This window comes from Pelodiscus sinensis, chromosome 2, assembly GCF_052426305.1.
Source record: "Pelodiscus sinensis isolate ZL-2025 chromosome 2, ASM5242630v1, whole genome shotgun sequence".
NCBI classification, from domain to species: Eukaryota; Metazoa; Chordata; order Testudines; family Trionychidae; genus Pelodiscus; species Pelodiscus sinensis.
The window spans coordinates 4,147,500-4,168,344 of NC_143053.1; the positions used below are offsets into that span (position 1 = coordinate 4,147,500).

The following is a 20,845-nucleotide window of genomic DNA, read 5'->3' on the forward strand; positions in this document are numbered from 1 at the left end:
CTTTAGCACAGCGGGTTGGTTTTGCCATTTCCCAACCCTCAGGAATGTTCTTTCAAATCTGTGAAAAATGCCGGCGTGGCCGGATGGGCTGCAAGCCCCAGCTCCAACCTGCGCCTGGGTCCGGAGAGCGAGGGACATGTGACTGCCCCCGCTCTGAAAAGGGGCTCCCCCGCCATTCCTCTCCCTTGGCTTGGGAAAGGTCGGGATCTAATGCTCCGCAGAGGGGAGCGGAAGGACAGCTGCCCGGGGGCGAGGGGCTGGAATGCACCTAGCGGAGCTCCGTGTGCAGACGAAGCTGCGGCAAAAGGGGTGCAGTGGAGCCAGAGCAGAATGACGCCTTGCTGGACACAAGCCGAGGGTCGCGGGCTGGGCTGGGCTCAGGTGGAGCTAACCAGTAGCATGTGTCATGAAGAAGGTGGTAGGCTCAAGCAGGCCGGGCTCCAGCAACTTTTCTATGTTTATGAAGCCCAGCTCTGCTGGGGCTGTGAGTGGCCAGGCCCAGAAGTGCCAGGGCTCACACCCGGCACAAGTTAAGCACTGGGGATAGGGAAGGAGCCTGTGAACCCAACAAGTTGGGTAGGACGCAGTCCTGGGCTGGAGTTAGGGTGGCCAACTTTCCACTTGCACAAAACCAAACACCCCGCCCCACCCATCTGCCGAGGCCCCGCCGGTGCCCCCCCCTTCTCAGAGACCCTGCCCCGGTCACTCCCTCCCCCTCCCTCCATTGCTCGCTCACTCAGTGGGCTGGGGTGTGAGAGGGCGGGAGGGCTCCGACAGCGGGGGGGCTGGGGAGGAGCTCAGAGTGCGGGAAGGGATTGCAGGCTGAGGCAGTGGGTTGGGATGCAAAAGTGGGGGAGGGCTCTGGTTGAGGGTGCAGACTTGGGTGGGGACGAGGGGCTTGGCATGCAGAAGGGTGCTTTGGACTGGGACCGAGGGGTTTGGAGAGGGGACGGGGGCGGGGGCATGAGGCTGGGGCATGGGAGGTGAGGCTCCGGCTGTGGGTGCAGGATGGTGCTCTGGGCTGGGATTGAGTGGGATTGGCAGGAGGGAGATCAGGGCTAGGGCAGGAGGTCGGGGTGCAGGGGCTCAAGGGTGCAGGGTCCAGGCAGCACTCACCTCAAGCCGCTCCCGGAAGCAGCCAGCATGTCCCCCCACAGGCTCCTTTGCGAAGGCGCAGCTACGTGGCTTTGCATACTGCCCCATCTGCAGAGGCCATGCCCACAGCTCCCATTGGCTGCAGTTCCCGGCCAATGGGAGCTGTGGGGCGGCACTTGGGCAGGGGCAGCATGCTGAGTCCCCGGATGCCTCTACATGTAGAAGCCGGAGGGGGGACATGCTGGCTGCTTCCCAGAAGCCATGCACTGCGGCAACTATCGGGGAGCCTGCCTGCCCCGAGGCACAGCACTGCCAACCGGACAGCCACCGGCCCATCAGTGGTGCTGCCTGGAGCTGCCAGGATCCCTTTTCGACTGGATGTTCCAGTCCAAATCCAGACACCCAGTCACCCTGGCTGGAGAGGGGTTTAGGGCTAGAACAGACGGCTGCTCCTCCGTGCGCAGGTCAGGGCAGAGGGTGGGACTGGGCGCAGCATGTTAATTAATGTTTAAAATGTGAACCGGTTCATCACGAGGTTTAACCGGTTAACTCTGGAGCGGCGTCTACCCCACCCGTGGTGCAGCGGGTCAGGGGCCAGCCAGCTAGGCTGGTTAACCAGTTACTTGCTAAGCAGGCGGATAAGCTGCCTGCTTCCCAGTTAACCACTTACATCCCTAGGCTGAGCTCCCCTCCAGTGTCACTGCGGGTGGTGGAGATAAACCCCAGTGACCAAGGGGAGACTGCGGCTGAGCACCGAAAGAGTGCTGAGAGGATTGCTGAAGGGGACAACAGAAAAGGGCAGCCGAGCCCTGAAGCAGGGATGGGCTCTTGGATCAGTAACCTCCCTCCTGGTGGGATCAATTCAGTGACTAAGAATCAGGCCCCTAACTCTGTGCACTAGATAATTCATTGTTTGTATACAACAGCCAGTGCTCTGTGGTATAATAACTGAACCCCTGTATTCCTGGCAGCGATGGAGGGTGCTTATCCGACTCCATGCTCGGGTTCCCAACAGCACCTTGTGCCGCACGCTGGGCTTGTTTAGGTCTCTCGTCTGAGTGACCGAGTCTTGCGTAATTTGTGGAAGCGGGGGAACCGCAGGACCCGGGGGCGACCCCATGACTCTCCCTGAGCTTCGTATTCTCCGCGTTTCCTCATGGTTGATGGCTGGCTGGCTGCAGGGGGACAGCTCAGGCACAATGGTGGCTGGTAGCCCTAGACATGTGGAAGCCCATGGACATGTTCATACGATAAGAAACAGCATGAGTTCCGGCTGGGCTAACAGACTGTGTAATCAGTCTCCAACAGCAAAGGGTCTTCTGCCTTAAAGCCTTCCTTTATTTCCATACACAGCAGCACTGCGTGGCCTGCTTATCCAGTTAATACATTCATCAGGGGGCCTACAAGATGCCTCATTAATTCCTTTACAAATTGATCACCATATTGATGGTACATTTCAAAGTGCCAGGACAGGGCTAAAAGGAGGGAATGCTATCTTGGCAATGTCCCTAAGAGTGAAAACTATTCAAACAGCCCCGGCTGTGCAAGCAGGAAGCCATCTGGCAACTAGAGAATTGAACTTTCCAATGATTAAATATACTCTGCCCCCAGCAGCGCGTCAGGGTAACCATAATGGGATAAGCGTGAGGGGGAGATCTGGAGCCCTAGTCCCCTTCTCGGTAGCCGAGGGCTGAGGAGAGTCCTGCGATTGCACCCTTGGCTCCAAGGCATGGAGCTGGGACTGAACACACAGGGGAGCCAGCAACTCTCCCCAGTTCTTCCAGTTCCCTTTTTATAAACAAAAAACCATCAGGCTTCCGCAGAGTCACTCGGCTGAAGATTTACAACAGCTCCACCTGCTTTGGAAGGGGAGCCTGAGGCACACAGATCAGTGGCCTGACAAGGTGTGTGCTTAGATAAATCGAGTTGGATCCCGGAGCTCTGCTGCCCAGCCTCGATTCTGTAACATCCTGAAAATACGGCGAGGAGTCCTGTGGCACCTTATAGACTAACTGAAGTGTTGGAGCATAAGCTTTCGTGGGCAAAGACCCACTTTGTCAGATGCATGTAGTGGAAATTTCCAGAGGCAAGTGACGAAGTGGGTCTTTGCCCACGAAAGCTTATGCTCCAACACTTCGGTTAGTCTATAAGGTGCCACAGGACTCCTCGCCGCTTTTGCAGATTCAGACTAACACGGCGACCCCTCTGATACTTGACATCCTCAAAATAGCAGACACTCCCTATGTCACTCAGCAGCAGGGCGGGACTACCTTTGCAGTGGTTACGGTGATGAAAGACTACCAGGGTCTTAAAAGACGGTACCAAAGCAGGAACGGCACGGCCTCTCAGCGCTTCGGGCCACCACCAAGTCGTGAAACTTCCTCAGCAGCCTTCTCCTGGCCACGCTAGCCCCCCATCATACCAGGAGGGGGAAGCCAGATTGGGGGAGGGGCACTTGATGACTGTGTAGCCTATTTCTGGTCCCTCGTAGCCACACTGAGCAGAGTTCCTCTGGGCGGCATCCACTGACTCCCTAGATGCTTTTGACGGGCAGCGAGCACAGTTTGGGGTCCCCCTCTGGATCACTCATTATTACCCTTTGGCCCCCATTCCAGCCCATTTTTCCATCTGTTCTTCCCCTGGCTAAGGGGAAGGGTTAAGGGCAGGGCTGCTAGCGATAGTTGGGCTTGTTATAAATCACCACTTCAGTGCTAGGACAAAGTCATAAGAACGGCCAGTCTGGGTCAGACCAAAGGTCCATCTAGCCCAGTGTCCTGTCTGCCGACAGTGGCCAATGCCAGATGCCCCAGAGGGAAGGAACACAACAGGGAAACCTCACGTGATCCCCCCCGTCACCCATTTCCAGACAAACAGAGGCTAGAGACACCATCCCAACCCATCCTGGCTAACAGCCATTGATGGACCTAACCTCCATGAATCTCTACCAACACCAGCCAAGAAGATGCAAGAGTCTCTCTTGGGTACCTCATTCCTGATGTCCCACCACATGATGATTGAAAGAAGGTTTTTCAGAAGCCTGCAGACTGTGTGATCAACAGAGCCCTGCAAAATCCACGGATATCCGCGCGGGTGGATGTGGATAGCTGTGGCTCATTTTTGCCTGTATAGATGTGGGTGTGGAAACAATATTTTGTATCCATGCAGGGCTGTAGGGATCAAGAGACTAGGGTGGCCGACTGGGCTTCTGGAGGTGCTGGGTTTGAGTCTTGACTCTGCCACCGACACGTTGTGTGAGCTTGGCCAAGTCTCTCATGCTCTGTCTGCAGAGGGGTTAATGACAGTGACTTACCTCCCAAGAGAGCCACAAGGATCAGCTGCCAAAGTGCTTTGAGATCCTCAAAGGGAAGACACTCTTAAGCAACGTCTATACTCCTGTGACATGCAGAGTACCTAGACTGCGTGGTACAGATACCAACGGCGGGCAGACAGCAAGGCATGAGCAAAGCCACACAGAACCTTAGCAGGCATACTCTACACGGCTCTCTCTATCCACTACCAGTGCGTCCATGGTCTATGCTGATATGGTTAGCAATCCAGTGTCTGGTTGCCTTTCCCTGCTGCAGCAAAAGGCTCTGGCAGGAGAAGACAGCGGGGAAAGGCTCAGCATACCTTACACGCTACTGCATGTGTAGGCCAAGCCTTAACGACAAGCAGAGAATTGTTATTCGGGAAATCAGATCAGGTGGGGGTTCTTCTGTGGCCCATCTCACCCTCTTGCTCCCCACTTCAAAAGTCAGGAACTCACTGGTTCTAGTGATGGCAAGTCCTTCCACATTCCTAGCTGGAGGGGGAGAGGGGCGATCAATTTATATCAGACACCCAGGGTGCCTTTCTATTGGACAAAGCCCATGCACAAAGAGGGGTTCTCAGACTGACTGGAAACTGGAAAGGGCAGATTCCAAAAGCAAGACTGGGGTTTAGAAAAAAGCCAAGACCTGGGGGAATCTGAAAGCTAAGGAGGAGTCAGCAGGATCACGACTTAATATTTGTAAAGTGCTCTCAAGATATAAAATGCTGCGTTAGTGCTAAGCTCGTGTTAGGCTATGTCTACACTGCAGCGCTAATTCAGGATACCTCCAGTATGCCGAAATAACTTTTGAGCACACCTGTTCTTTGGAAATGTAACGGGCTCGCTCTTCCGACGTCCTGTAAGAGTGAGGGGTGTTTCAGAATAGCTATTTATTTCAAATAAGTGCTGTGTAGACAGCACCGCATTTCGAAATAAGCTATTTCGAAATTGACTCGAAATAAGATATGCAATGTGCATAGCTCAAACTGTGTAGTTTATTTCGAGCGACAGGTGCAGTGTAGATGCACCCTCAGAGTCCTAACGTAATAGACATGCAACTGTACATCACACTCCCCTGAAAATAGAGATTCATAAAGTTTAAGGCCAGAAGGGCCCATTAAATAATTTAACCTGACTTTTTGTAGCTCACATACATGCCCGTACATATACAAATCACACATCTACATCATCTATTCAAACACTCACAATCATAGACTCCCAGTGCCAGTATTACCAACCTCAAAATGTTTAAAAATCATGGGTTAAGCCCCCAAAATCATGAGACTGTCTTTAAAAAATCATGAGATTTTAAAAACAGACGCTGGATTCTTTTTAATTGCCTTCTGGATTTCGGAGGTCGTATTTTCAAGTTTTTGTTTGCAACCAGACAGACTAGAAATATACCTTAAAAAAAAAGAAAAGAAAAAGACAGCCAAGATTCCCATGTAATCCCATTACTGCATTGTCTGGAGCCCTACTAACAAATATCAAATATCATGATACAATCACGAGAGCAGGCTACAGTGCAGTACACACTTACATCACTACACTCTCATCCCGTATATAATCATAGTCATTCATTTAAGTCTCACAAACATCAATTTACACCTACACCAAAAATACGCTGCCAGCCTATATATAACCCAGAGCAATTACACCCAAACACACATGCAAACACCCAGGCTGTACATAAGTATACTTCCATATAACCACACATATCCTATGTATACCTTCCTCCCACACACAACATATGATCTCAGGAAGGGTTAGAAAATTAGGTGACATGGGGAGCAAGCTAATGAACACTGAACTAAATCATCTTGTTAGTCTTTAAAGTGCTACATAGTCCTGTATTTTGTTTCAGCTACACCAGACTAACATGGCTACATTTCTATCACTGAACTAAAGTAGAGCCTCTATAGAAACACAGCATGGAATCTATTTTGGCACGAACACTTAGGAGTTTTCTGTATAAATTCTACAGGTACCGACAAGTGCAGAGGCCTTTATCTCTGCACTAGTGCTAATAGTCTTATTCCACCACCCTCTATTCAGAAGGATTCTAATGATCTTTAGAAACTTTATATTTTGGAATTAGTTCACCCCACAGAGGAAGGGAGCCACCTCTGGGATGTAACAGCTATTTGCCAGCTTTCAGAGCGACCTCAATGGTCTGGGACAAGAAGCAGAGACCACCACCCCACTGAGACAAGAGCAACCTGGCCCGCACATTGGGGTGTGATACAGATTAATCCACCGAGATTAATGTTGGTAAAATAAATCCCAGAAGAGACAGTCTCTAAGGCCTTTGGGCACCACGATGAAGGTAATGAGGATTACAGCCTTACCCCGATTATTACAGAATAGAGAGCTCTACAGACACACCGGATACCAGATCTTTAGGAGAGGCAAACTAGAATACATAGAGTTCCTCAAGTGGGGAGATAAAATGGTGGGCTGAAATAAAATGCATAATAAGCGTTTTCATTTTCCAAGAGTTTATGAACTACTGTCATTCCCACCTGATTCTTATCAACATCCAAAATCCAGTGAAACCTTATGGTAACAATCAACTTCCAAGATTTTTAGGGACGCTGAGAAGTCTAGTGGTCTGAGCAAAGCTCTGGTTTCCAGGCACTTCTGGGTTTTGTTCCAAGCTCTGCTAGAGGCTTTCTGGGTAGGGTTGCCAGGTGTCTGGTATTCAACCGGACAGTCAGTTTTTTGTGCCCTCTGTCCAGTAAAAAATTCAGAAAATACCGGACATGTGCAATGTCCGGTATTTCGACGGAAGCCTGGCAAGAGCGGGGGGGAGTGGCTGGGGAGGCGGGGCTGTGATTGGCGCAGGGAGCCCTCAGCTCAGCCGGTTGCGTGTGGAAACCTGGTGGGGGTAGAGGCGGGGGCAGTGGCTGGGGAGGCGGGGCCGTGATTGGCACTGGGAGGTTCATGTAGTCAAAATATATGATATAAACTGTTGATTGTTTATAATAAAGTTCCCATTCAGTGTTAAGCATAGTTGTGGTGGTTTTTTTTTTTTTTTGCTTGACACATTTTTAGCACATGTGTTCGGTATTTTTTGGGAAACCATCTGGCAACCCTTCTGGGTGACTTTGGCTCATATTTTCAAAGTTATCCACTCATTTTGAAAAAGCGACGAGGAGTCCTGTGGCACCTTATAGACTAACCGAAGTGTTGGAACATAAGCTTTCGTGGGCAAAGCATCTGATGAAGTGGGTCTTTGCCCACGAAAGCTTATGCTCCAACACTTCGGTTAGTCTATAAGGTGCCACAGGACTCCTTACCACTTTTGCAGATTCAGGCTAGCACGGCTACTGCTCTGATACTTGACACTAATTTTGAGACACGTTAGGCGTGGTTTATGGAGGAGTAGCCTACATGCAGTTAATATAACAGAAAAATACAAGAACGGCCAGACTGGTCCACCAAAGGCCCATCTAGCCCAGTGTCCTGTCTTCTGACAGTGGCCTATTCCGAACTACCGGTACACCTCGTTTCACGAGGAGCAACGGTAGTTCGGAATAGGAACCCTAATCCGAACTACCTAGTTCGAGCCCCGTGTAGCCTCGCTGCACGGGGTTCGAAGCAGCGGGGATTTAAAAATGGCGGCTCCCCGCTTATGCTAATGAAGCCCGGGAAATTCAAATCCCGGGCTTCATTAGCAAGTGCGGTATGCATACATTACCCCGCTAGTTCGAACTAGCGGGGTAGTGTAGACATACCCTGGCTCCTTTGAAGTCAAGAGCAAACGTTAACTTCCATGAGCCACAACTTTGTACCACAAGTCTCAAGTTGGGAATGCAAAATTACTGGACACTTTGGGAAGTTGAGGCCTACGTCTTTCCGTACTGCTTCACCATTAATAAACTTGGGTGTGACTTACAGATCTCCTATGGCTGGCTTATGGATGGATTAATTAGTGTGTGCACAGCACTTTGAAACACAGCACTGTTGATCTGTTAAGTGCAGCATCATTTTGCAAACTGACAATTGACCAACTCTCTGCACTGAAAAATCACCATTAAAAGGCATCCCTAGGACAAATTCTATCCATTTCCAAGCAGAAAGATGTTTTTCTGTGTACTGTCCTGGGATCTGAGGCTATGTCTAGACCGCAAGCCTCTTTTGGAACCGGTGTTTTCAAAAAATATTTTTGAAAAAGCTTCTTTTGAAAAAGAGCATCTAGAGTAGACTACAACCAGTACTTTCGAAAAAGCAAGCCGCTTTTATGAAAGAGAGCACCCAGGCAGTCTGGATGCTCTCTTTCGAAAATGCACAGTTTGAATTACATAGTGCCTTTTTTCGAAAGATCACTTTTGCAAAAAGGCGTTTTTCCTCGTAAAACGAGGTTTTCTGCGGTCAAAAAAACTGCCACGTTCTTTCAATTTACTTTCGAAAGAACATAGCAGCAGTCTAGACGCAGGGGACGTTTTTTCAAAAAAATCCTGTAGTCTGGACACACCCTGAGAGTCAAGCTGGGATCTTTTTGGCAGTGATAATGACTCTCCCGGTTAAGTTTTGTCCTGACACCTGTGCAATTCCATTGTTTTCAAATTAGGGATGTGAATGGTTAACTGGTGAGGGCTGGAGTAGCTCATGGGTAGGGGGCTGCTCCAGCCCCACGGAGCCCACTGCAAGCAGGGATGCTCCAGCCAGGCCAGAGCAGCCTTTGTCCACGGCAGGCCTGACCTGGGCATTCTTTAGGCAGGGGCACTCCAGCCAGCTGTCTGTGGCACGGGGGCGGTGGGGGGGGGGGGGGGGAGGGACAATGCCCTGCAGCCCAGCTGGGCTGGAATGGCTCCCCACCATGCCTCCCTTTAATTGGTTAACCAGTTAAACATAATGCTGAACGGTTAACCAATTAAACGGGATTTTACATCCCTATTTCAAATTATGTCTTCGGTTCTATCCATGCAACCTCACTGAGAGCAACACGGTCATAAAGGCCTAATTAAAGGCAGGAAACAAAAGCAGTGAAGATACACAGGTGACCCTGCAACTGGAACTTAACCGATGCTGCGGCTGGTGCGCCCTCTCCCAGAGCTGTGTTGTACCTGCCGGGGCGATACACGTAACAGCAGTAAACACTTATTGTTGTCACTGACGTGTCTGGCTCTGACTCTGAAATGTCCAGGAGGAGCAGGGATCAGTCTTCCACAGCCACTCCACAGAGGATAACTGTACTTTAAGGAGACTCCGTACCCAGTGGGGCCTTCCGTGTGGAGTGTCAGTGTTATCGCCATGACCATGGGAAGTGACTGTCTAGGAAGGAGTCCTGCAGAAAGGGATCTAGGGGTCAGAGTGGACCACAAGCTAAATATGAGGCAATAGTGGGACACTGTTGCAAAAAAAGCAAACATGATTCAGGGACTTCAGGGGTAGCCGAGTTAGTCTGTTACAGAAAAAAACAACAAATGGTCTGGTAGCACTTTATAGACTAGCAAAACATGTAGTTATCTGTTCAGAAGTCATCTGAAGAAGTGGGCTATGCCCACGAAAGCTCATGATACAATCTACATGTTTTGTTAGTCTGTAAAGTTCTACCAGACCACTTGTTGTATGATTCAGGGAGGCATTCACAGGAGTGTTACAAGCAAGACAGAAGAAGTCATTCTTCCGCTTTACACTGATTAGGCCTTAATTGGAGTATTGTGTCCAGTTCTGGGCACCACATATCAAGAAAGATGTGGAGAAATTGGAGAAGGTCCCGAGAAGAGCAACCAAGACCTATGAGGGAAGACTGAAAGAACTGGGCTTTAGTTTAGAAAAGAGAAGACTGAGAGGGAACATTATAGCAGTTTTTAAGTATCTAAAAGGGTGTCACAAGGAGGATGGAGAAAAATTATTCTCCTTGGCCTCTGAGGACAGGACAAGAAGCAATGGGCTTAAACGGCAGCAAGGGAGGCTTAGGTTAGACATTAGGAAAAACTTTCTGCCTGTCACGGTGGTTAAACACTGGAATAAGTTGCCTGGGGAGGTTGTGGAATCTCCATCTCTGGAGATATTTAAAAGCAGGTTGGATAGACACCTGTCAGGGATGATCTACACAGTGCCTGGTCCTGCCGTGAGGGTACAGGACTGGACTCGAAGACCTTTCGAGATCCCTTCCAGTTCTAGGATTCTATGATTCTACCATGTGTGAATTTCCTGTGTGAAATCATGGCTGCAACCATGTCTCAAAAATAAGGGATGGGATCGGCCATTTCCAGCAGCACAAAGAGAAAATCCCTGCCTGTGATGAATTAGACCCTGAGTAGGCCGTACTCAGGAGGCAGATGAACAAATATTTACTGAATTCTGCACGAGGTCTGAGCCACAGAGTCCCCCTTCGTAGCAACACACACTCTGAGCGTGAATCCCCCCGTGCTGAGCCGAGAGCATGGCCCCCATGGGATAAGACGAGAGGGAAGCAGAGTGGAAGGGACTAGAAAGCAGAAGAAAAGGAGGGGGGTTAAAGCACAGGGAAGGGCATCCGTGGAGCGAGGCAGGAAAACCCCACCAATTCCTCCGTCAACTCCATTATCTCCAGTGGAATTACAGCAGGAAGGGCTGTGACGCTAAGGGCAATCAGAGAGGAAGAGATAACAGCGAGGCAGGCGGGGAGAGTACGGAGCTGCCAGGGAAAGGATGGGGATTGGGGTGGCTGAGCGTGAGGAGAGAGACAACAGAGGGATAGTTGCTGGGAACATACTGAAAAATAACAGAGAGGCAGGTGAGAAGAGGAGCTCACCCCCTTCCCTCTGCCGTCTGCTCAGCCACAGTGTGTTAGCCAGGGCGGGCTGGGTCACTGCGTGAGTGGACCTCCGCCAAGGAGAAAGCGCAGGCCGCTGCGTAGGTGGCGCTCTGCCCCAGCACAGCCCGCATGCCCCAGGGCGATGCTGCTGGCGGTGCCCTCGCCAGGGTGCCGTGCAAACAAAGGTCACCATCGTTTGCGATGACTGAAGATCTCCTGGTGCTTTGTGTCAGGGAAAGAGGGTGAGTGGAGGCGTCCCGGCCACCTCACCACTCAAGTACCTGCATGCTCCTGACCCACTCCCCTGCACTCACAGGCTGTGCTCTTCCTCCCTGACTGATGCAGCAAGCCATGAGACAGATGCCACATTGGGCTCCAGGGTTCTCAGTGGCGAGACAGGATCGCTGCGGGCACCATCCATACGGGTGCTCTATCCAATCAGTGACCTGCCACCCTCCCAGAAATGAATGAAATAGAACCCGTAAACTGCACTTCTCAAAGCTTAGCAACCCGCACAACGGCTATGCAGCACTTTAAAGACTAACAAGATGGTTTATTAGGTGATGAGCTTTCGTGGGCCAGACCCACTTCCGCAGATCAAATTCTGGAAGAGAATTGGCACGACCATATACACCATAAACCATCTGGTTCGTCTTTAAAGTGCTGCATCGTCCTGTCTTTTGTTTCAGCAAGACCAGACTAACACGGCTGCATCTCGATTACTACTCACAACGGTTGGCATCCCCATTTTACAGCCTCAGAGGGAGAGACGTGCCCAGCTCCATGCAGCAAATCACTGGCACAGCCCAGCCAAGATTCGAATAGGGGAGTTCCTAGGTGCTCAATCCACTAGGCCATGCTGCCTCCCTACACAGATTTACAACCCAGTGCATTCAGCTCGGATTTTCCTGGTGTCTTGGACTGAGCTGCACCCAGCCAAGCTCCCCGTCTGGTAACCTCTCTTCAGAGACAGACATTTTCTTGGTTCACGCCATGCGGAATTTACTCACTGTCTCCTTCCACTTTCTCAGGCGTCCGGCTCCAGATGATCTGTCTGGTCTCCAGCTTCACCTGAAACGTCCTCCTCTCTGGCCTCTGGGACTTTTTTTGGTAGAATAGGGTCAGTACGGTCCCAATTTCCAAACCCCTGAGGATCCTCCCCATGTCCCCAATCTCCATCCTGGAGTCCTCCAAAAAGCCATTGACACCATTCAGCCTGGACACTGACATCTTTATTGCCTGGCCATCGCCTGACGGAATCACAGAGCGGGATCCGTGTCATGCAGGAAAGGAAGGAGTCTCTGGGAAATGAAGTCAAGACCCTTGGAAACAAAATCTACCCTCTTATGTTCAATTGCTCTCCCCCAAACCTCCGGAGACAAGGGCTTCCTTTGCTGCAGTAGCTACCAGTGCTGGCTTCCACTCTGATGCACCACAGATGCTGCAAAGATCCAGGACTCTCCTCAGAGCTGGGGAAAGAGGAAGGGGGTGGGATCGAAGGATCCTGCAACCTTCCCTTTCTGCAACCCAGGAAGAGGGTTAAATCCAGCACAATACGGCTTCCCTGCTCTACTACAGCAGCTGCCGCAAGCAGTGAACGCTCAGGCAGGCAGGTTTAGAGGCTGCTTTTCAAAACAAAAGCTATAAAAAAAATCATCCAAGCAGGCAGGTCCAGGAGGCTGAATGTACAGCAGCACCTTTACACACACAAGATCCATACAATCCAGCTGGTGCTGATGGTGCTGCGGGGGGGCATGGCGGAGGAGCCCCGGGTAGAGTGCTGCCAGGCTGCGGATCACTGTCAGCTGTGGAAGAGAGGGAGGAAAGAAGCGCAGATGGTGCCAAGTAAAAAAGCTGTGCAGCCAGCGCCAGAGAATGCCCCTTCAGCCAGCAAAAAGCAGCCTCCTCCTAACTGGGGGTGGAAAGGGCTGTGTGTGTGTGAGGGGGAGGGGGGGGACAGGCAATCTCCCAGTGGCTTTTCCTGCAGCTCCTGGGGAGGAATGAAGAGGGGTTGGTTCAGTAGGTTTCTGGCAGGGAATCTGGAGGATGTGGGGTTTCCCCTGTTCAAGTTCTCCCCTCCTGCTGCAGATCCGGGCGAGGGAGTAGTGGTGTGACTTCCCGGGGGCTGCTGCTCCTGCTTCTGCCTGAGGATCCAGCTGACAAGGGGGGGGGCTCTCCTCCCCCTTTTCTCTCTCTCCTTCTCTCTGCTGATTAATTTCAGGCTGGTGAAATGGACGCCCAGAGGAAACTGCAATCACACATGGCCGGAAAGAGATCAGAAAGGAATTTAAAAAAAAATTGCAGGATCTTGGAGAAAGAAAAATAGGAGGAGAGGAAGAAAAGATGGTGGAGGGTGACATCTAGAGGAGAGAGGCCTGCTTGCCTCTGGAGGGACGAGGGAAGGGCAGGCTGAGAAGCAGCTGGGACATGCTGCTGTCCGCATGGTTCTTACATCTGGAGGGGATGGAGCACAGACAGTGACTTTTGGTTTTGCCAGTGGGTACACTGAAGAGGTGTAGGGGTGTGTGGGGGGGGGGGGGGGCGGGGAGGGCTTTGCTACTTTGCGGGGGAGGCAATTTTCAGCATATTTATACACTTCTTTCATATTCTAGTTATCAAATATGTGACTATCATGGGGGGCTTAATTTAATCAAGACTAAATCAGTCATGCGCGATAGAATTACATTAGCATGAATTACAGGATTGGAATCACTGGACTCACCTACAAGCCGCCTTCACTAACGTCACAGCTTACCTCTCACTGGAGCGGTCTGGAGGAATCTGTCCGCAATTTTATTTCCATCCAGCTCCCTGGTATGGGACAGCTCCATTGGTCAGTCCTGTCTGTCCCACTGGGTTAAGGTTTCTGATGCTGGAGAATGAGCACTCCATGAGCAGCCTAGTAGGTAGAAGACAGGGAGGGCTGGGGGACTTGCACAGGGACTTATTGGTGGGTCCTTCTGGGCTCACGTGCAGAGGAGAAGGGGGCTGGCCTTTCAGGTAAAAGGCAGGGAGGGCTGGGTGGACTTGCATAGGGAAGGTAGGTGGCCTCCTCAGGCTGGCCCCATGCACTGGTCCTGTTTCCCCTTTGGGAAAAGATGATCACGCTAATACTAGTCTAATCATTCTGCCTTGTGGTTTCATGGTGCCCCGTATGTGTGGTCCTGCTGCCGCCTGGTGCCATTGCAAAATGTCGGTTTAAGGCAAAGTTACTTCCAGGGGACATCTTAAATAATCCTCCTTCCAACCTCCTCATGAAGCCTGAGCACACCCCATTGGTTTTCCATCAGTGCTGAGCCCCGGAGCAGACAGGGAGTCGGCCCCTATGGGATGGAGGAGGAAGTCCGGGGGCGTCATAGTGGGAACCTGGTGGACTTCAACTACAAGGCCGCAATGGACAGCAACACGGTTTGCACTGGTGGTTGCGTGGAAAACACAGGCTGTGTCTTCCAGCGCAGTGGGCTGTGTTACGCATGGTGGAGTGAGATTCGTTCAGGGCCAGCCTGCGTAGAAGCATCTTCTGATTTCAATCTAAGGGAAGCAATACAGGCAGTCCCCGACTTACGCGGATCCGATTTATGTCGGATCCGCACTTACGAACGGGGCTTTTCTCGCCCCGGAGCTCACGGGCGGCGGGTCGCCACCCGTGTCCTCCAGGGTGAGAAAAGCTTCTCCCGGTCTCCCTGGTCTGCTGGGGGGGTCCAGCAAAGCCGCTGGACCCCCCCAGCAGACCAGGGACACCCGAGCAAAGCCGCCGCCTGGGCGGCTTTGCTCCCGGGCAAACGAGCAAAGCCGCCCAGGCGGCGGCTTTGCTCTGGTGTCCCTGGTCTGCTGGGGGGGGTCCAGCGGCTTTGCTGGACCCCCCCAGCAGACCAGGGGGACAGGAGCAAAGCCGCGGAGCACGCCCGCAGCGGGACAGCCCGGGCGCGTCTGGGTTGTCCTGCTGCGGGCGTGCTCCAAGGCTTTGCTCCCCGTCTCCCTGCAGACCAGGGAGATGGAGAGCAAAGCCTTGGAGGACGCCCGCAGGGGGACAGCCCAAGCGCGCCCAGGCTGTCCCTTTGCGGGCGTGCTCAGCGGCTTTGCTCCTGTCCCCCTGGTCTGCTGGGGGGGGGTGCAGCTAGTGCCCCCCCCTCCCCCAGGCAGACCAGGCTTTTCTTGCCTACCCCTGGGGTAGAGCAGCTGGGGGCTGCCGGGTTGGTCCCGCAGCACCGCTCCGGACCAACCTGGCAGCACCCCAGCTGCTCTGCCCCAGACGTCCTGATTCAGCCGCTGCTGGTCAGTTTCAGCAGCAGCTGAATCAGGACGCCTGGGGCAGAGCAGCTGGGGTGCTGCTGGGTTGCTCCAGTAGCGCCAAGGAGCGGCGCTACTGGAGCAACCCAGCAGCACCCCAGCTGCTCTGCCCCAGGCGTCCCCAAGTCAGCCGCTGCTGAAACTGACCAGCGCTGACTACAGGAAGCCCGAGGCAGAGTTGCTCTGCCCCAGGCTTCCTGGAATCAGTGCTGACCAGTTTTAGCAGCAGCTGACTTGGGGACGCCTGGGTTTCTTAAGTTGAATCTGTATGTAAGTCAGAACTGGCATCCAGATTCAGCCGCGGTTGAAACTGATCAGTTTCAGCAGCGGCTGACGCCAGTTCCGACTTACATACAGATTCAACTTAAGAACAAACCTACAGTCCCTATCTTGTACGTAACCCGGGGACTGCCTGTAGTAGAACGGAGGCTACATGGAGCAGCATGGCTGTGGGAGGGGGTGAGAGCCTGGGACGGACTGGCCTCCAGTGAGGAGGAGTCCTGGGACCAGACTTATCATCCTGGAAGAGGCTGCCAGGTGTTGCCCTTGCAGGTAACTTTTCCCACCAATGAGACAAGCCCTGACTCCCCTCAGCTGCCCACACCGAGAGCAGCCGTGGTGGGAAGGTGCAGCAGGAGATTCTCCCCCACAACCTCTCAGAGCAGGAAGGGGCCAGAGGAAGGTTGGGGGGGGGGGGCTGAGGTGGAAGGAGATGAATGGGACACAGAGGAGAACAAGGTGTTGGCTGGCGTGGGGGGGGGGGGGAGTTGGGGGAAGAGAGAGTCTGAGAAAGCTGGTGGGAGTGACTCTGGAAGATAGTGCTGGAAAGTGACACAGCCCTGAGAAATCTCCGCCATTTTCTCTCTCTCTCTCTCTCTCTCTCTCTCTCTCTCTCACACACACACACACACACAGAGGTAGTGAGGAGGAGAGGCACCATTGGCAGCATGCACCACTGCCTGATTCTCCATGGGAAATCCTGCAGCCCCAGATACAATACACATCAGGGCTTGCCAAGATAAAATGGTAGAACTCCGGGCTTTAACGATTATTGGTTCTTTAATGACCTGAACGATCAGAGTCACAATTTTACATTGCAGCAAAAAGATGGCGATTCCTGGAGCAAAACATTCCCTGGGAGATGTTCGTGCGATATCGATTCACCACAAGGATTTCCATCTACTTCACTTCTCTTCACAGCACCTTGTGTTTTCTGGAGTGATCCCTCCTCTATGTTAAATGCTGACCAGATTTTTCCTGATTAATGGTGCCTGGCCACACGGGGACGTGAGGGAGAAAGCAGAAAGACGCTGATTTAAGTGATAGTTACATACCACAGTCAATGTTCCCTCTAATCATTCTTTTTTCATCCATGTGTAGAATGGTCAAAATATAGTTCAGATTCACACGGGTAGTCAATCCTTAAGTATAGAAAACAAAAGGTTTATGAATATAAAAAACTGAAAGAGTTTGTAGATCAGGATGATATTAGTGTGCCTGTCGGTAATAAATATCTCTGGTTCATCCAAAAGATTGGAATCCAAACTCTAGCTTAGTTGTGGAGTCTGTTGGAGTCGTTCCATGAATTTTTCAGTTATTACTTGGGGATTTCTGTCCAATGGCTCACACTTCCCCTGTTAAAGGTTAGCAGGTCCCAGATGGCAGAATCATGCCCGCTGTTTTTCTTTTATAGCTGAAACAGGATGTCAAGTGTTGTGAGCACAGCATGTGTCGAAAGATTTCTCATTGTTGAGCCCACAATGATCCACCCTTTGAAGTTCACATTCTGTTTCCTCCAGTCCTGTGCGCACAGCTAAAACCCTGAAGTGTGGGGAAATCAGCCTGTTGGCTTATCTTCATCAGCTGCACTTACATGCTGGAAAGAGGGTGAGGTGCTGCAAAAGATGTGTGATGCAAACATCATCACTTTGTATAAAAATAAAGGTGAAAGGGGTGATGACAACAATTACAGGGATGTCTTGCTACTAAGCGTAGCAGGAAAAGCTTTCTCAGAAGTCAGGTTAGTGGGCCTACAACCGCTGGCAAAGCATGGCTACCTTGAATCACAGGGTGGATGTGTGACGGCACATCGGGGAGCTCCCCCAACCCTACACCCCCGTCCGCAGCTAGATGTGACTCTCCACCAGCCAGTAGAGTAAAAATGGGTTTATTGCTTCTCCAAGATACAGCACAGCATAGGCTCGATGTAGGCATAGGCTAGGCCGACAGCCCTAGTTCCCTTGGGGGGAAGGGGTTCACAGGCCCCTGAACCCCCATACTGGTTTTAATCTGCTTCCTCCATGCTTCCCCACTCTCAGCCTGCCCCTTCTCCAAACCACAGAACAGTCATCCCCCCCAGGTAGCCACACCCCTTCCTTTGTTCAAACTCCTTTCCCTGGCCAGGTGAGACGTTGCTAGCCATGATCTACGTGCCTGCCCTCAGGAACCACCCTACGCTGGGCAGTGCTTACAGATACAGGCCAGTAGGGGTCACCCACAGCACAACACAGCAACCAGTGAATGTCCAACCAGAGTGGACCCATGGCCACAAGAGTGTACAGCCCCCCCACCCCTCCCCCCGCTGCATCACATGATGGAAGATCAACTACAGACATGATATTTTTTCTGCGTCAACGGCACGAAAAATGCAGAGAGCAAAACCAACCATTGTATATCATCTTATTGGATCTAACCAAAGCGTTCGACACAGTAAGCAGAGCAGGTCTGTATGCAAAACTAGAAAAGATAGGATTCCCACCAATCCTGCAAAGTCTTATGTGTTCATTCCACAACAGCATGAGAGCAACTCTCCAGTTTAAAAGGTCCGCTTTGGATAGCCTTGAGATGAAAAGCAGAGTGAAGCAAGGATGTGGTTTTGCCCCTACAATGCTAGGAATCGTCTTCTCGGTACTCTTGAATTGTGCATTTAGGGACATGAAAGATGGAGGGTGTCTCCACAAAAGATCAGATGGGAAATACTTCCACCCGTCCTGACTTAACTCAAAGTCCAAAGTCAAAAAGGTGTTAATCAGAGAATTTCTATTTGCTGCTGCTGCTGCCCTCATAGCCCACGATGAAGATCTGTGACAAGAACTCATAGGCTGCCTTTCAGATGCATGGCAAGCATTTGCTCTCACCATCAACATCAAGAAAATGGCAGTATTGGGACCGGGGGTTCCACAAGATCCTTCAATGACCTTCAATAGTCCCAAAGTTCTGCTATATAGGTTCTACAGTAACCACGAACCTCTCACTGGTTGAAGAACTAAATGTCCACATTGGAAAGGCTGCCACCTCCTTTAGCTGAAACAAAAGATAGGACTATGCAGCATTTTAAAGACTAACGAGATGGTTTATTAGGTGATGAGCTTTCTTCTTAGTCTTTAAAGTGCTGCGTAGTCCTGTCTTTTGAATCAGCTAGACCAGACTAACGCAGCTGCGTCTCTATCACCTCCTTTAGCTGGCTGACTAGCATGGAACACCTCAGAGTTTGCCATCAAGACCAAAAGGCTGGTGTACCAAGCTGGTGTCTCAGCACTCTTATGTGTGGCGGGGAAACATGGACAATTGATGCTTATCAGGAGAAAAGGTTAAACAGTTTCCACCTACGTTGTTCATGCTGCATGAAGTCGCCAACACAGAAGTTGTTCAATGGGCAAATTAACCAACTGTAACAGCCCTGCTCAAGCAAAGATGACTGGGCTGGCTGGGCCATCTGAGTAGGTTGGAAGATGGACACATGCCCACAGACATGCAATACAGAGGGAACAAGAACAACAGGATGTTCCAAACTTGGCTCTAAAGACACATGCAAGCGAGAGACGAAGGAATTTGGAACTGATCCTGACCAATGGGAAATCTTAGCAAGTGACTGTACCAAGCAGAGCCATCATTTCCCTCAGGGTCTCAAAGTCCATGACAGGAGCTGGCTCCTACAGCTCGAAAAGCACCCATAGGAAGCAAGCAGCTCCCAACCAAGATGCAGACATTTGCAATAACTGCCACAGAGGCTGCAAATCTCGGATTGGTCTAGTCCGGGGTGGCAAACCCATTTAACAAAGAGAGCTGGAACAGCGGCGGAAAAAATGGGAAGAGCCGCACCAGAATTGTCGAGCTTAAAAAAAAAAAAGGAGGGTACCCCTTTAAGAAACAAGCTTAGGCTTTTTGGCCATATCAGGCTCCCATCGACAGCAGCCAGCTTGGGTGCGATTTTGAATCGCCACCACGGTGAGCATAGGAAAGCCAGGGGCCGGGGGGCGTTTGAGAGGGGGGTGCAGGAGCAGCTTCACGAGCTGCACTTCTGGGGGAGAAGAGCCGCATGCAGCTCACGAGCCACGGGTAGGCCACCCCGGTCCTGTCAGTCACATGAGACGCTGTAAACCCATTCCCACCGTCTCTTGCAGCTGAAAGGTGCCAGCAATGTTATGCATGCGTGCACAGGCAATCCAGCTACACTGATTTACATAGGGCAATGGCTGGCCATGACCTGTTCCTTATAACAGGGATAGAGAAGCTGAAGATTGAATAGGCAACATTAGATTTATGCAGGACATACATGTCTTTACTTTTAAGATTAATTCAAGTTACAGGATGTAGACCGGGGGCAACATGGGGGGGCACAAGGGTCATGTGCCCCTAACGCAGTGCGTGGAGGGGGACAGGCCCAGCACTTGCACTGGTCCCCATGCTTTGGCGGGCCCAGGGCAGCCTAGGGGACTAGCCAAGGGCCTGGGGCCAGCAATAAGGACTGGTGCACCCCCACGCTCACCAGTGGCAGGAAGCAGAGTAACCCAGCCCCAGCCACTCTGCTCTCCTGGCTCTGAGCCACGTTGCTTGTGGGAGGAGACTTGCGGGAAGGGGTGGAACTGTCCCAGCCACGGACACATGGGCAACGGGAGAAGCGGAGTGACCCACCTTGGCGCTGGGAGAACAGAGTGGGTTGGGGCCGGGTCACTCCACTTCCCACCACCACTGGTGAGTGTGGGGGGCAGGGGGCTGTGGATCCCTGCCGCTGAAAAAAAACGGGTTCCAACTGGAGTAAAAAGTTTGGGAACCCCTGGTCTAGCCAGCTTTCGATCCATCTAATGAATATGCAAATATGCAAATGAATGTTAATGGTCCTCCAAAAGCTCATCCCTGTGTCAAAAAGTTTGGGAACCCCTGCTATTGACAAAAATGCAGTGACTATGGGAAAAAAACAATACAATGATCAGAAATCTGGCGAGATGGATTTCTAAGGGTGGACTAAGGGCCAGATCCTGCAAGATACTGAGCACCCTAAGCTCCCACCAAAACGAGCAGCAGGCACTGGATGTAAGTAACATACCCAGCCTCAGCACCACTACTTAAACCATGCCACAGCGTGCTCCTGCACAATGGCTAATCACAGTTGCACCTACTCA

At 51.5% G+C, this 20,845-nt stretch overlaps 1 protein-coding gene across 2 annotated transcripts in view; it reads right to left on the reverse strand.

Moving 5' to 3' along the window:
* LOC102461099 (1-phosphatidylinositol 4,5-bisphosphate phosphodiesterase gamma-1-like) overlaps window positions 1-14,028 on the reverse strand; it is an 88,041-nt gene extending 74,013 nt beyond the window's left edge. Inside the window, exons 1-2 of one of the 2 annotated variants that reach the window (XM_075919990.2) lie at window positions 13,909-14,028; window positions 12,164-13,401 (exon numbers count right to left, since the gene is read on the reverse strand). In XM_075919990.2, coding sequence (XP_075776105.2) covers window positions 12,164-12,383 — 220 coding nt within the window. In that variant the 5' untranslated portion in view covers window positions 12,384-13,401; window positions 13,909-14,028. The remainder of the gene's footprint in view (window positions 1-12,163; window positions 13,402-13,908) is intronic. The other variant, XM_075919991.2, reaches the window with a different exon arrangement.
* Between the last annotated feature and the right edge of the window lie 6,817 nt (window positions 14,029-20,845).